This window comes from Engraulis encrasicolus, chromosome 13, assembly GCF_034702125.1.
Source record: "Engraulis encrasicolus isolate BLACKSEA-1 chromosome 13, IST_EnEncr_1.0, whole genome shotgun sequence".
Classification (NCBI taxonomy): domain Eukaryota; kingdom Metazoa; phylum Chordata; class Actinopteri; order Clupeiformes; family Engraulidae; genus Engraulis; species Engraulis encrasicolus.
This window is the reverse complement of record NC_085869.1, coordinates 49,281,286-49,295,047: the sequence shown is the minus strand read 5'-3', so window position 1 is coordinate 49,295,047 and position 13,762 is coordinate 49,281,286. Positions and strand designations below refer to the sequence as shown.

The following is a 13,762-nucleotide window of genomic DNA, read 5'->3' as shown; positions in this document are numbered from 1 at the left end:
AGCTGTACCCATCAATCAGGCATCTGTGGTAAAGTAAAGCTACTTGGTGGCAGTGCAGAAACATGCCAGACACCCGGCTGGGAAGGAAGAGGCTTCAGAGAAAGAGAGAGAGAGAGGCGGGGTGGGGGTGGGGTGTGTGTGTGTGTGTGTGTGTGTGTGTGTGTGTTGCACCGGAGAAAGGTATAATGAAGAAAAACGCCAGTGCTATCACCTCGGCACAACAGTAGCTGAACTTTGAACTGGCTTTAAAAATAATCTTCCATGCTGAACAGAGAAAGTGCACAGAAAAAAATAAAAGGTTAATTGAATAATCAAAAGTTGCAATTCTTATGGAACCCCTAAAGGTTCTATGATGAACTTATAGGTGCTTAGGAGAACTTTAAGGTATTCTAAAAGGTTCCTCCCCAGTGGCAAACTCAAGAACTGCTAAAGGTTCTTTGAGGAACCCTTCGGTTGCCACTGTAAAATAACTCCTAAGGGTGTGACAAACCTTGGGGTTCTTTTAAGAACTTTTAGGTTCTTCAGAGAACCAAAAACCAACTGAGGGTTCTTTAAGTTTTTTTACAGTGTGAAGTGGCTTCTGGAAGTTGATCGGGTGATCAAGGCCTCATCCCTGGGGTTTCATTGCACATAAAAATAGGCCCTTGCTGCAGTATTTTTGAATCACCCGGAATAGTTTTGATACTGTACGCGCCCACACGTTATCATAATGAGACACACACACCAGGGAGTGAGGCGGTGGCGGCGGTGCTAAAACAGCTGTCGACTGTTTGAACACATTAAGGTCGTTCACCAAGGTTAGCACCTTGGCTTATAATTTTTCTGGTATGAGCAAGACCTTGGTCATCAGTATGACTATGAGCATAAACAAGCGCGGGCAGTCGTCAGAGCCAAACACTACTGAGTTTTGAAAATGACCTCATTGATCTATGCTAGATACGTAGCCAATATTTTGTTTGGAGTTGTGTCAATGAAAGAATAATAGAAAGGATCTGTGATTGGAAATCTTGTCATGTTTTGCTGAAACTGCCATTGAATACACAGGGTCCTGGCCCTGCCGTGGCCAACCGGTGGGGCACTCGCCTGCCATGCGCCTGACCCGGTTTCGATTCCCAGCCCAGGTCCTTTGCCGACCCCTCCCCGTCTATCTCCCAATTCGCTTCCTGTCGACCTCTCACACTGTCCTATCAAATAAAGTCGAAAAAGACCAAAGATTCACAGGGTCCTGGATGAGGTCTGTGGTTGGTTCCCCTTAGTTTTGACCTGGTTTTTCAGCAGAGGGAAAGCCGTTATTGACTGGACCGGGGTCTCAACAAAGGATGACCTCAAAGGCTCTGGCCTTCCCTCCATGTGTCTGTCTTGATCATGGCCAAAGTCCAACCATTCCAAATTCAGCAGCAGGTTGCCAGTTCACGATGACTCTGCCTCTAAGACAGCTCATCGCCTACCATCTACCACCTACCTGCAGTGCGCATCAACACAACCACCCCTATGTCAACCCATTTATTTACTTTTCTCAGGGCCTCTCCTCATCATAGTCGAATCATAACAGATTTGTTGAACAGGTGCTCTTTTCTGTCGGGATCACTTAGGTAAATTTAGCTTTTGAAACCTGAGAACGGCGGGCCGTGATTGGCTGCGGGAGGCACATGATAACCAGGTCTCTGCTTCAGCTGTGAGCTGTCGGCCCCGAGTTTCTCAGGAGGGAAGAGTCGGGGAAGCTCTGGAGGCTGGGGAATCGTTGAAACTTTTAAGTAACTGGTAAGCACATCACGACTGAGAGAGAGAAAAAAATGAATCAAAGCGGCTTTAATTGCGAGCTGGCCATCTCTGCCACTTTGCATGGCCTCTGCCTTGGATTGTTTTTTTTCCTTCTTGCCCACTAACTGGACCAATGGATGAAGTGGATTAAGGCTTGGTCTTGTTCTCTGACGTCTTGGTGTGAACGGCTTTGGGGAAGCCTTATAACACAGAGAAGCAGCACTTCCAGTTAATAGTGACCTCAAGTCCTGGAGTTCCTTGACAGGAGTCAGATCAGACGTCCTGCCACCGGGCAACCTCCTGTTCACTTGCCACTGGGGGCAGGATTCGGCCCCTTCATCCGACCCTTTTGTGTCTTTACCCCCTTTTTTATGTTTTCACAAGAAAACAAATGAAAGTTGCACCAATTTTTTAATTGTAATGTCTTGCCGGGTGCTAAAAAAGGCTAGTCAGTTTGCAGTCCTATATTTAACCTCTAGCCTCAGAAGGCATTGCTTGCTGCTGCTGCTAGCTAAACAAAGCCAGCCAATAGGACTGCAGCATTAGCTTACATGACGAATAGCTGGAGCGCTTCGGGACAGCTGTCGCGATCCTTTAGCCAGGAGGCGTAGCACTTTGGTGGAATCTTGGGTGTCAAACTTCTAACTGAGTGAGGCCTGCATGATAGAACAGTCCTGATAACCTACATTTTTTTGTATAAGAAAAAATATTTCTACCTACAGATAGGCCTTAGAAATTTAGGCTTTTCGGAAAAGTGTGGCAGCAATTTGTGACGCATCTCTGTCTCTGTCTCAGGTTTGCAGCAACTCAGTAAGTGGAATATCAGATTTTGGCACTTGTGGATGGAAATTGGGCAGCTTCCTTATTGCAAGGTAGCTGAGAGATCAAATCCCATCTCTGAAAAGGTATGATTAGTATTTATGATGTTTGAGATATATTGCCTATATTATCTGTTTTTATTTGAAGAAAAGAAATGGCTTATTGATCAGTCATCAAGACAGTTTTAGATGTATCTGTTGTAATGTTTATCACTGACAAAATTCCTCACTGAAATAGCTTACGCTATGAGTACCGGTAATTAATATGTCATTGATAGCTTCATCTTTATTTTTTTTAAACGCTTCTGGAAAAGTGTTACTGACTTCTGCCTTTCTGTGTAGACCCTCTAATACTGCATCATTATGGAGACCGACGAAATTGAGGAGGAGGTAAGGTCTGATGGATACCACCACCACACCTCAGAGAATTGAACACAACACAAAACACGGACCAATGAATGACCACACCTCACAGGAAGCAGAATAGAATATCATTCTCTCCCTTCACCCTGGACTACTGTGGAGCCTTAATCCGACACGTCCCTGGGATCTTATAGACCGACTGCTTGAGGCCCAGTGCAGAGGATCTATGAATAGTTAGCTATGATACCAACCCAGTCAGCAGTTCGATGTCAGCCAGTCAGTCATCTGCAAGCAGAGCCGGGTGTCATTTCATGCAACCTCCTCCCTGGAGTCATAGGCACCCTACCACCTACCCCGGGGGTGTAGTAAATTATGCCCTCAATAAAACTCTCCAGTAAAGTGCAATTATAGCCTATTTTCTACACACAAAACGTGCAGAATGCTGCAGTCCTACAGAGCCATCTTGACCATTATTCTCAGCATTAGATATGCAGAGAGTAGATCTGCGATGTGCATACAAATCAAGCATTATCCCATGCTAAGATTTAAATCATTTAAGTAAAATTCTGAATGAGTTTGACTTCGTAATTTCAATTCACTTTAGTTGTAGTTTTAAGATAGGACACAGGTAAATACAAAACAAAAATGATTTGGTTTTTTGTTTCTCAATGTCCTGTATAATTAAATGGGAACAATAAGTAAATGGGAACAATTCTTAACTGTGCTTTGAATGGAAGTACCCACTGTTAGCTATGATATTCTCATGAACTTCACATGTTCATCATGGATCATTTATACTAACAGTGAGATTACGTTCTGTTCATGTGTAGTGCTCCTAATGGCAGCAAGGGGAGGATCTCCTTAAAGTTATATTTGGAGCTGAAATGTTAAATACAAGGATGCTATCTATGTGAAATTGGGATTTTGAATTGACTGTTTCCATTGTTCAGGAAACACTGTTAGTAAACAAACCAGACTCCATGCTGGTGTGAACAAGGAGTTACTGTTTGAGACGCCATTTTGAAATTGTAATCTTCATCTCTTAAAATGGTGCCATCTCAGCCATGATTTAGCACATATTTAATAGCTCCATTCTTTAAGGATTTCTTTCTTGGCTTATTGAAAATGTCTGCAAATCTTGTCTTCGTGCTTTTTTGTCAATGTGTACAAGTGTTCAATGGAAGAGTGAAAACAGAAGGCCTGTACTTTAATTTTTGTTTCCTGGAGAAACTAGATTAAAGTCGACCTTGTATAGGTTGTCTGTTCCTGGTGGAGATATCTTAAAGGGCATTGCAAATTGTAGACCTTGGTAGAACAAACAAATCCTTATTTGAAAAGTGATCACTTTGGAGTTCCCTTTAACCTATCAACTGGGAAGTTGTGTATTCGATTTACCATCTTGCTGTATTTCAGTGATGGGAAGTCTTGACTGACAGAAAAAAATTGACCCACATACACTCTGGTTTCACTATTACTTTCATCTACACTTAAAATCAACACAAGGATCTATTGTTCTCAAGACAGTAAGATGGCTTCAACTGTGGGATGTATGGAATGTGGAGTGGAATACGAGGCTACGCTGTTGTAGTATTTTGGCAGTCTTTCTACGTATGTCAAATATTTGTTGTCAAATGAAGATTAGATATAATCTGAGAATCGTGTTTTCACATCTGGAGGATTTAAAAAAAAAACGTCCGCATTTTTAGTTTTTAGTTTTTCATGCCAAAGAACATACATTCCCTCCCCGAAAAAGGGAACATGGAGCCCTGGGCTTCACCTACTGCTGGCAGTGCATACAAATATAGAAGTGGACATCTATGGCAGACTCACAGGGAGGCAAATGAGATGAGCCGTGCTGTAAATCACACTCCTCTCGCTCGACTAGCCTGCCATTAACGTCACACACAGAGAATATGTTATGGGGGGAGTAAGCAAGTAAGCAAGCAAGCAAGCAAATATGGAGAAACCACCTGGACAATAAGCTGGATCTGATAAGGAAATAGAGCAGAGGTAGTTGTTGTGATAGTTGTGTTCTGATGGGCAATGACTGCTTCTTTTTGTAACATGTACTGTACAGTATCTTCCTGTTGTGCTTCGAGAGAAAGAAGTGTAAAGCTTTTAAGTGTCCTGTATGAGACCTTACAATTCCATAGGTCATCACAAAGAAGCCACTTATAAGCTATTGATGAGAACACCTGGGGTGGTTTGCTTTTTTCCAGCTCTGATTGTTTTGATGAGTTTATATGATGTCAGGCCTTTAGTAAGAGTTTCTAGTCAGTTCTAGAATGCAGATGTATTGGGACATTATTGTGAGGCAGCCTATTCTGGTGTCTGTGTAGTCACGTTGCTGTTTGATCTTGCATGAGTTCCACTTGGGTGATGCTAGGGCCTCAGCAGTTGAAAATAGTTGTCACAGTGAAAGAGATCGGCCAGAGGTCATCGCAGTGAAAATTTTCAGCCAAGCTATTTTTGGAAAACAGCCCCCAGACAGGCAGTTTTAATATACTGAGCAGTGTATCCTGTGTGAACCGTGATTTGGATAAAATGGTGACAAGACTTTCACTGGTGTCTGCAAGCTGTGGTACACCGCTTAGATATCTTGTTGCAATGACTGCCCAGTCATGTCACAATATCATCTTGACCTCTAGGTTTCTATTTACCGTCACAACAATGGGTTTAGCAGTAAATAAGAATAGAGGTGAGGTCATCTGGGTGCTTAGATGTTCTGGGTATAGGGGCAGTTCAGGAGGCTATGTCAGTCAAACTCCACTGCGGGTGGATCTATTATGGGCTCCTGTTCTCCCTGTGTAGAAGAGGAATGACCACCGAAGCTTATGTATAAACAGTAGCCTACATGGCTGTTTTGTGTGGAAAAAAAAAAGAAAAAATAATCTGAGGTCCAAACCGATGAGAGATGCTTTTGACAGATGGGATATTGATTCCAAACAAGATTAAGTTGCTATATAGATATTGCAGAGATTTTTAAACGGCCTTGTTGTTAAACAACAGATCTCAGAGCTGGAAAAAAACATCCACCACCCTTCAGTCAGCTTTTTTTAATTCTTGTGTGATCCTGATTTGAATCCCTGAGTTTCTCCTACATTTTATAGTTTGAGGAGTATGAGGAGGAGGAAATTGTGGAGGAGACAACCACCGTTACTCAACAGTTTACTCAGCAGGTGACACAGCAGGTCTCGCAGCAGTCTGCTGGGTCAGGGGTGAAGGTAAATGCAATGAACACAAGGACGGCGATAAGGGAAGGGAACTATGCTTCTGGGGGCGCGTTTCTCAAAACCGTAATTGCTGACTACATTAGCTACTTTGTTGGTGGCGATGCAATTTCCCACTGGCAACTACCCAAGTTGCTAACCGGTTAGCAACTACGCTTTCGAAAATCACAACCCTGAAGGCTTCCTGGATGTTCAGTACTGTTTGCTGCACGGGCCTGATGCACTGGAATGATCCATGTCATGCCATTGCTACTGTGTTGTTGTTACATTATACGCCTCTTCGTATTTGGGCCAATGACGTTTTAGTAGTAGCACACGTCAGGGTGGTGCAACTACAGTTTAAATTATTTATTTATTTTTCAGTAGATTATCTAAGAAGCACATTCATTGCAGTGCATTAATTTCCAATTACTAGTTAATGTATGGGCATTAGCTCAAATTTATGGCCATTAGCCCAAAAAATGTCACAGACCCATTTAACATTCACAACTTATGGGTTTTCAATGACAATTATCGTATGACATATTTATCTAATACAATCCAATAGGAATTGGCCATCACTAGTGTAAATATGATCAGTATTTGAAGGGTTTATTTGCAAAACGGTGTATCTCCATTTTTTGACTTTTGCATTTTATTATTGGAAATGACTTTTCAGAGGTCATATCACCCATGTGTGAATTCTTACCATTAAAATATTTTGAGAACATACTTTTTTAAGCTATATAAAATGCATTTTGCGATGCATTTCAATGGAATGCCCAGTACAAAAATGTCGATTTCCCATCATTCTATAAAATGGAGATACACCGTTTTGCAAATAAAGCCTTCATTTGTTTATGCCTGCATGCATATTGTCTGTCCATGTGTTAACAAATGTGTCAAAAAACATTGCTTAGGAACTTTAACACCTTCATGGTCCACTGATTGAACATGTGACTAAATCAGTCCTTTAGTTATTTCAATCTCTACCCCTTTTGATGTCTTGCCTTTTTCTTCATGAATGAATGCTTTTTTCAATCACATACTTTTTATAGAACTGGTCTAAATGGGCATAACATATTGACATGACCTTTTAAGTTTGGTTACCATTCATTCTATTTGGGTTATCAAATATGTCTGGCAAGGTAAGCTAAAAAGATTAATTGAAATGGTTCTTAGAGATAAAACAGCATTCGTGAATTATACAATAGGCCTACAGTATTCTTCAGCCATTACGAATAAGAAATATACAGTATATTTATATAAGTTGGATATTGACATTTCATGAGAACCTCCTGCAGCACTGATTATGTCAATGATTATGTCCACTTTTGTGAATGTTTTTGTTTGGTGTCTGGTTATTTTTTAATGAAAACATGGAGCTAGTCATCAATCATTAGTCTATGGAGCTAGTGATGAGTAATCATTTGTTTCAGACATGCACACGTTTTTTTCTTTTCTTTTACCAGTCATGTTTGGACAGGGTAACTAACTTCTGACTTCATCAGAGGGTCACGTGGATGTTGATGTGGTATGCTTTAAAATCAGCTTATATTACTGAGGTTACAGAGGAGTGACCTTCCCCTCTGATAAAGATGAAAGTAGTACCGTTGAAAAAAAACAAAAAAAACTTGAACATATCTGAAACAAAAGAATGACTAGATTTCACAAGAAGACATGAACATATTGTATGAGTTGTATAAAATAGAAACAATACTTAATGATATGACATTACATGGTCAAGTCAAGTTCTACTAGTGTTGTAATTACATCAGTAAGAGTACTTCTACTTTATACAACTCTGAACGTAGTACATCATACATCTATGGTCTGTGGAGTTCACTGCTCTCTACATCACACCAGGGAGCCGGAGGTCTTGCCCAACGTGAGGTCAAGAAGAAGGTCAAGGTGGACACCACCAAGTTCATGACACCTTACCTGGCTCACAGCCAGAAGATGCTGGACCAGTACAGTCACGTAAGCCACCACCATCATCAGCTCTAGCACCGACTGCTCACTTTGATCCTCCTATACAGCTCCAAGCCCTCAGTTCATCAGTCCCTCAAAATGTCCCTCATGATTTTCATTTTAATTAAAAAAAAGAAATGGATATATTATACATTCTTGTTTTTTTCCAATTACCTTATCTACTACGCACTTATATTGTATTGTTAATTGTATTATTAAGACCATTTAGCATACTATTGAGAATAGTTTAACTGGTCTGCTAAAAAAAATGACTGTGATGCCACTGATTGCAATTTCCAGAACAAGTACCGTGAGGCCTATGAGAAGAGTGTGAAGGGTTTGCCCTATGCCATCTCAAAGGAAGTTCCGGAGCTGATCCGGATCAAGAAGGCTCAGGAGCAGCTGAGTGAGGTACTGTTCGGATGGAGGATGCTTTCTTCTCCATAGCATTCTGGAATGCTTACCTTAATATGCAGCCTAACCAGGCGAATACACCAGCCACAACAAGATTCAAGTGACAGAGAATCGCTGCTGTGCAGCAAGAGCGATACGAGCGATAGACGCGAATAGAGTATGTCCGTTAAAGTGATACTGAAACAGCTTTGGAAATAAGCTTATATTACACCTCCCCTTGAGTTAAATGCTTGAGTTTTACCTTATTCCTGTGATTCCAGCCGTTCTCTGAGTATGGCCGTGCAAATTTTACCTCCAAGCTAGCAATTGACATTGAATCCTATGAGACCAGCTAGCCTCCAGCTGGTCTCACAGAATTCAATGTTATTTGTTAGAATGGAGGTAAAAATTGCACGGCCATACTCTGAAATGATTGAAAATATAGGAGAAAGGTAGCACTGAATCATTTAACGCAAGGAGAGGTGTAAAATAAAGCTTATTTCCAAAAATGGCACAGTATCACTTCAAGGCAGAATCCAAACATTCCAACATTCCCATGGGCTGTGGAGGCTGTCACTGCACCACATCATAGCTAATTTGTATAATATTGGTTGGATTTCCACTACAAACTGTCGCTCTAGTTGCGTGAATCGCCTGTAGTCGCCCGAATCGCTTTTGTCTATTCTGTCGCCCTCGACTCAATACAGTCAATTACTTACGTAGCGGGAATCGCTCATGTCGCACTTGGTCTATTCGTGGCTTAATATCTCATTGTACACATTGCTTACATTGTACTGTATATGTTTACAGCACTATATTTAGGTTAGTGGTGTACAGTAATTATAAACAACATTCTATTCTACTCTATTCTGTTTTATTACGTTTAGTATTTTGTTCTATTCTATAATACTCTACCTGACATGAGTCACAAAAACAACTAATCTCAATCACTGTATGTCCTTAAAATGTAACTTTCCATTCCAGGCAGGTGTTTCATTATAGGGTAGTCAAGTTTCTTGTTGACTGTTGTCTTCATTTCATTTAAGGTGAAATACCGCATGGAGGGTCTGAAGGCAAACGCTGTGTGCCACTACGGCGGTGAGTCTATTGAGGTCGCCCACGTGAAGAAAGTGACTGAGCTGTTCAGCAAGGTGAGTCTGATTTCAAAACTCTCTACACATACTGTACATTCTAACAACTGGCCTTTATGAGTGATGATAAGTGATCAAGTTTTTTGTCCCCCTTGACACTGAGCCCTATTTCTATCCAGGCCAGATAGTAGAAGAAAATCCTCAACCTAAACATTAAACAGGTTTTGAACTATGACAAATCGGTTGACTTTATTTTTTTCTTGCAAACACTCTGTGAAGCCTGTATCACAGGCACTGAAGACTAAATACAATCTATCTAACTCAGGGGTGAGGAACCTTTTTTCATTTGAAGGGCCACTTCCTCCAAGGACCGTACTATGAACACCTAGTAGTTCTCCAAGGACCGTATTATGAACACAAACCAGGATTTCCCCCTGCACTTTAGGCCTACATTGAAGGCGGCCCTCCTTTACAACAGACCCCACCTTCACTAAGTCCCCTGAAAATATAACTTCATTGTATTTGCCAATGTAATTTCTAAGATTGCTTTAAAATCATGTCATATTTAATGTGAAACTGGAACTTTAAAATTATATCTGGGGATAAGGCCATAGGTTCCCCATCCATGATCTAACCCAGGCTTTCCCAAACTGGGGTGCGCGGCCTGCCATAAGGGGGTGCGGGAGCTGAAGTATAATTTATAACTCCTAGACTTGTCATGCAACAAGTTCCATTGTAATGATGGCAGATGGCAAACGTCAGGTCTGTTGGAAACAAGGATTCCCCAAAATTACATAGTGTGCGGCTGTGCAACATTTCTTAGGGGGTGCGTGAACCACAATGAAATGTACAAGGGGTTGCACAGGGAAAAAAGTTTAGGAACCCCTGATCTAATCCAATGCCACTACCTACAGGTGCTGTACAGGCAGAAGTGGGATGAGACCAAGGACCGCTACCTCCTGCCTCCCGATGCTCCTGAGCTTGTGCTGGCTGTCAAGAACGCCGCCAACTACAGCAAGGTAGGCTGAGCCAGTGAAGTCAGACCCACACTTGGAAGATAATCTGCATCATCATGGACATAATTCCATGAAGACTAAATGTAGGCAACGCCGCGGTAGATTGATCTTATGGACAAAGTCTGAGAAACTGGTTGAAAAACAATTCATGCCTGTAGACTTTAAGGATAGACCAGTTAGACTGTGTGCTGTGACCTGACCTCTTACTGCGAATACTCAGTGCGCCCTATATCTGTTAAAAGTTTAATGGCACCATGGAGGATTTTGAAGTGCAATGCATGCAGAAATCAACTCCACTATGAGGAAATGATCCTACCAGCATGTGTTGTACGTACTGTAAAGGGGTCAATTGTCCCGGGCCCAGGGAGATGAGTGGCCCAGGAATGGGTCCTCATTACATTGTATGTATTGAGTGGGGGGCCCTCTCAGAAGACTTTGTCCTGGGCCCAGCCAAAGCTGTCAGCGGCCCTGTATGTTAGCAAATGTTAAATGAAGCCTACTTGTCCGATGTATGATTTCTGCGCTGGAGGTTTGATTGGTTCTGCCTTTGCTTTTCAGAAACTGTACACAGAGGCCTGGGATGAGGACAAGACCATGTACTACCCATACAGCGACAGCCCTGAGCTTCGCAGGGTAGCCAAAGCCCAGGAAGTCCTTAGTGACGTGAGTAGACCTTCGCCTTTTACCGAGGGTTAGAACAGAACAGAAATCTTATCAATTCCATAAAGGTTATTTGATAAGGGTTTTTTGGGATTTGTTTGTGTTTTTGTGTTTGTGTTCCTTATTGTTCTTGTTGTTTGGGTTATGCTGGGTTTAATCATGTAAGTAAGGCAAACCAGATCCTCTAATTTCTTGCATTTGGCATGGTAATGGGGTTCAAGGGCAATGTTTAAGAGAGGGTTTCAAAGTTCATTGCAAAAAGAACCGAAGTACAGTATCTGTACTGTAACCGACTTCCGGTTGCCCTTTTCTCTGCAGATCCAGTACAAGAAGGGTCATGACGAGCGCAAGGCCAAGTATACCTCCTTGGCTGAGCCTCCGGAGGTGGAATTGGCCAAGAAGGTCTTCGCCCAGCGCAGTGATGTGAGTACCACCACCACCACCACCACCCTTTCGAACGCACCAGCTGGACCGGTGGCACGCGCATGTCTCGATCTGACACAACATATTTTTAGATGCGGATGGATGCAAATTTAGATGCCGGTACATGTATTTCAGTACAGTACATGGCTGTCTCAGTATGGTTGCCCATGTGAATATTTTAGGGATTCTCATATCACTGATCTCATTAGCTTGGAGAAGGTTGGACATGTTCACACGAAAGTTCAAAAGAATTTCAATAGTTTGAAAGAATTTAGTTTCATAACGGTAAAGTTAATGTTTCATAACAGTGAGTATTTTGCCCCCAGTCTGGACATAGAGACTGACATTTGCAAGGTGAAGACCACCTTGCAATAAAATTCAGTCTTCTCTCAATCGAGACACAAAACAAGAACAACAGAAAACACCACCACCACCACCACCACAACTAGACCTTCCAAATGTCCCTACGCATTTTATCAAGTGAGCAGAGGGGAGAAGATGATGATGATGAAGATGACAACAGCAAGTGCCTAAGCCCTGTTAGCCACAACTGTCAGTCAGGAGCAGATGGAGGCCTCACCAAGCCACAGGCTCTGCTGTCCCGGAGAGACAGACAGGGATATCTCCCACCTGCTGCACGATATTAATAGGGAGCCACATATCTGTCCAGACTGTGCTAAGTAAAGGACAACAATGGGCCACAGGCCAGGAAACATGACAGCGGAAAAAGCCCTCCTCCCTGCCTGGTTGGTGGTCTGTGGTGCCACTGCTACCAAATTCCTCCTCTTATCCGCTTGTCCCCATTGGGTGCAATAGTGGAATTGAAAGGGAATATGTGAAATATTGATATTTCAATATACGTAAATGCATCCATGTAGCCTCTCAGAGCACACAGTGAAATACTGAGCCACTGGCTGAATAAACAAGACCGGAAGACTAGAATGTTAGACATTACTTATTTACACAGTAAAACTTCATTGTCATTGTCTTCATTGTCTTTTTGTGACAAACTTATGTTGTCTTCAAGGATTAATAAGTAATAATACTGTGAGTCTTGTCTTTACAGCTCAAGTACCATGAAGATTACAACAAGAATGTCAAGGGCAAGTGGAGTGAGACCCCTTACTTTGACGTCGCCATCGCAAGAATGGCCATGGACAACCTTAGTTCCGTAAGTCTTTGACACCTACATTTACAATTGTCCTACTGCATTCTCTGATATTCTCTTCAATATATGCGTAATATTTCAAATCCTTCAAAATACTTTCATCATTGTTGACATTACCGATGATGCGACACAACTGCTGTGCACAAATTTGTTGTTCATCCATATTGTGTTCATGATGTTATGACCACAGAGAAAGTACACGCAGGCGTTTGAGGATGCCAAAGACCAAATCTACTTCATGCAAACGGAAACGCCAGAGTATGCCGCCCGCAAGAAAGCCGGTGACGCCGCAAGCGCAGTGAGTGCTTCATTCTTTTCCACATTGACTCTCACCAGCAGTTATTTTTCTGCCAACTCCTTATTCATTTTGTGTCAAAGCCGTTCACTTACAGTATGGTCCAGACTGTTTTGACTACGACGGCTTAATATAGAAATGTTCCTGAGAAGGTGAAAGGCACGTTTGGCTTGGCTGTGCCCACCGAGACCCTTTGTTTATGCCAGCTCTGGGAATATGGAGGGGCCAACCTGGAACAGTTGGCAAGACAAAACATTACAAAACGACTTCCAAAGACCCATAGTACAATGTAGAAGAGCAGTATGTCAACATCAATAAACCATAGCAGTATTAACATTCTGGACTGCCGAATGTTTTTAAATATGCACAACCTTCTAAATAGATTACTAAGCAAACTAAGCTGGTCCTTGTTGTGGTTTCTCCTTACAGGTCAAATATAAGAAGGACTACGAGAAAACGAAGGCAGTTGCTGGCTACAACGTTCTCCCCGCCACGTCCAATCCCCTACTCACGCAGCTGAGATACGCTGGCACGATACTTAGTGATGTACGACTACACGCCTCTACCAGTGTTCTTTAGTCTGTCCTCATTTTT

The 13,762-nt window shown here is 42.1% G+C and overlaps 1 protein-coding gene across 19 annotated transcripts in view; it reads left to right on the top strand.

Moving 5' to 3' along the window:
* The first annotated feature begins 1,658 nt into the window (after positions 1-1,658).
* neb (nebulin) overlaps positions 1,659-13,762 on the top strand; it is a 76,937-nt gene continuing 64,833 nt past the window's right edge. For 18 of the 19 annotated variants that reach the window (XM_063214173.1, XM_063214164.1, XM_063214174.1 and 15 more), the window contains exons 1-13: positions 1,659-1,761; positions 2,557-2,666; positions 2,922-2,969; positions 6,053-6,166; positions 8,018-8,131; positions 8,423-8,533; positions 9,562-9,666; positions 10,521-10,625; positions 11,181-11,285; positions 11,601-11,705; positions 12,772-12,876; positions 13,064-13,171; positions 13,598-13,714. In XM_063214173.1, the coding sequence (XP_063070243.1) occupies positions 2,943-2,969; positions 6,053-6,166; positions 8,018-8,131; positions 8,423-8,533; positions 9,562-9,666; positions 10,521-10,625; positions 11,181-11,285; positions 11,601-11,705; positions 12,772-12,876; positions 13,064-13,171; positions 13,598-13,714 (1,116 nt within the window). In that variant the 5' untranslated portion in view covers positions 1,659-1,761; positions 2,557-2,666; positions 2,922-2,942. The remainder of the gene's footprint in view (positions 1,762-2,556; positions 2,667-2,921; positions 2,970-6,052; positions 6,167-8,017; positions 8,132-8,422; positions 8,534-9,561; positions 9,667-10,520; positions 10,626-11,180; positions 11,286-11,600; positions 11,706-12,771; positions 12,877-13,063; positions 13,172-13,597; positions 13,715-13,762) is intronic. The other variant, XM_063214167.1, reaches the window with a different exon arrangement.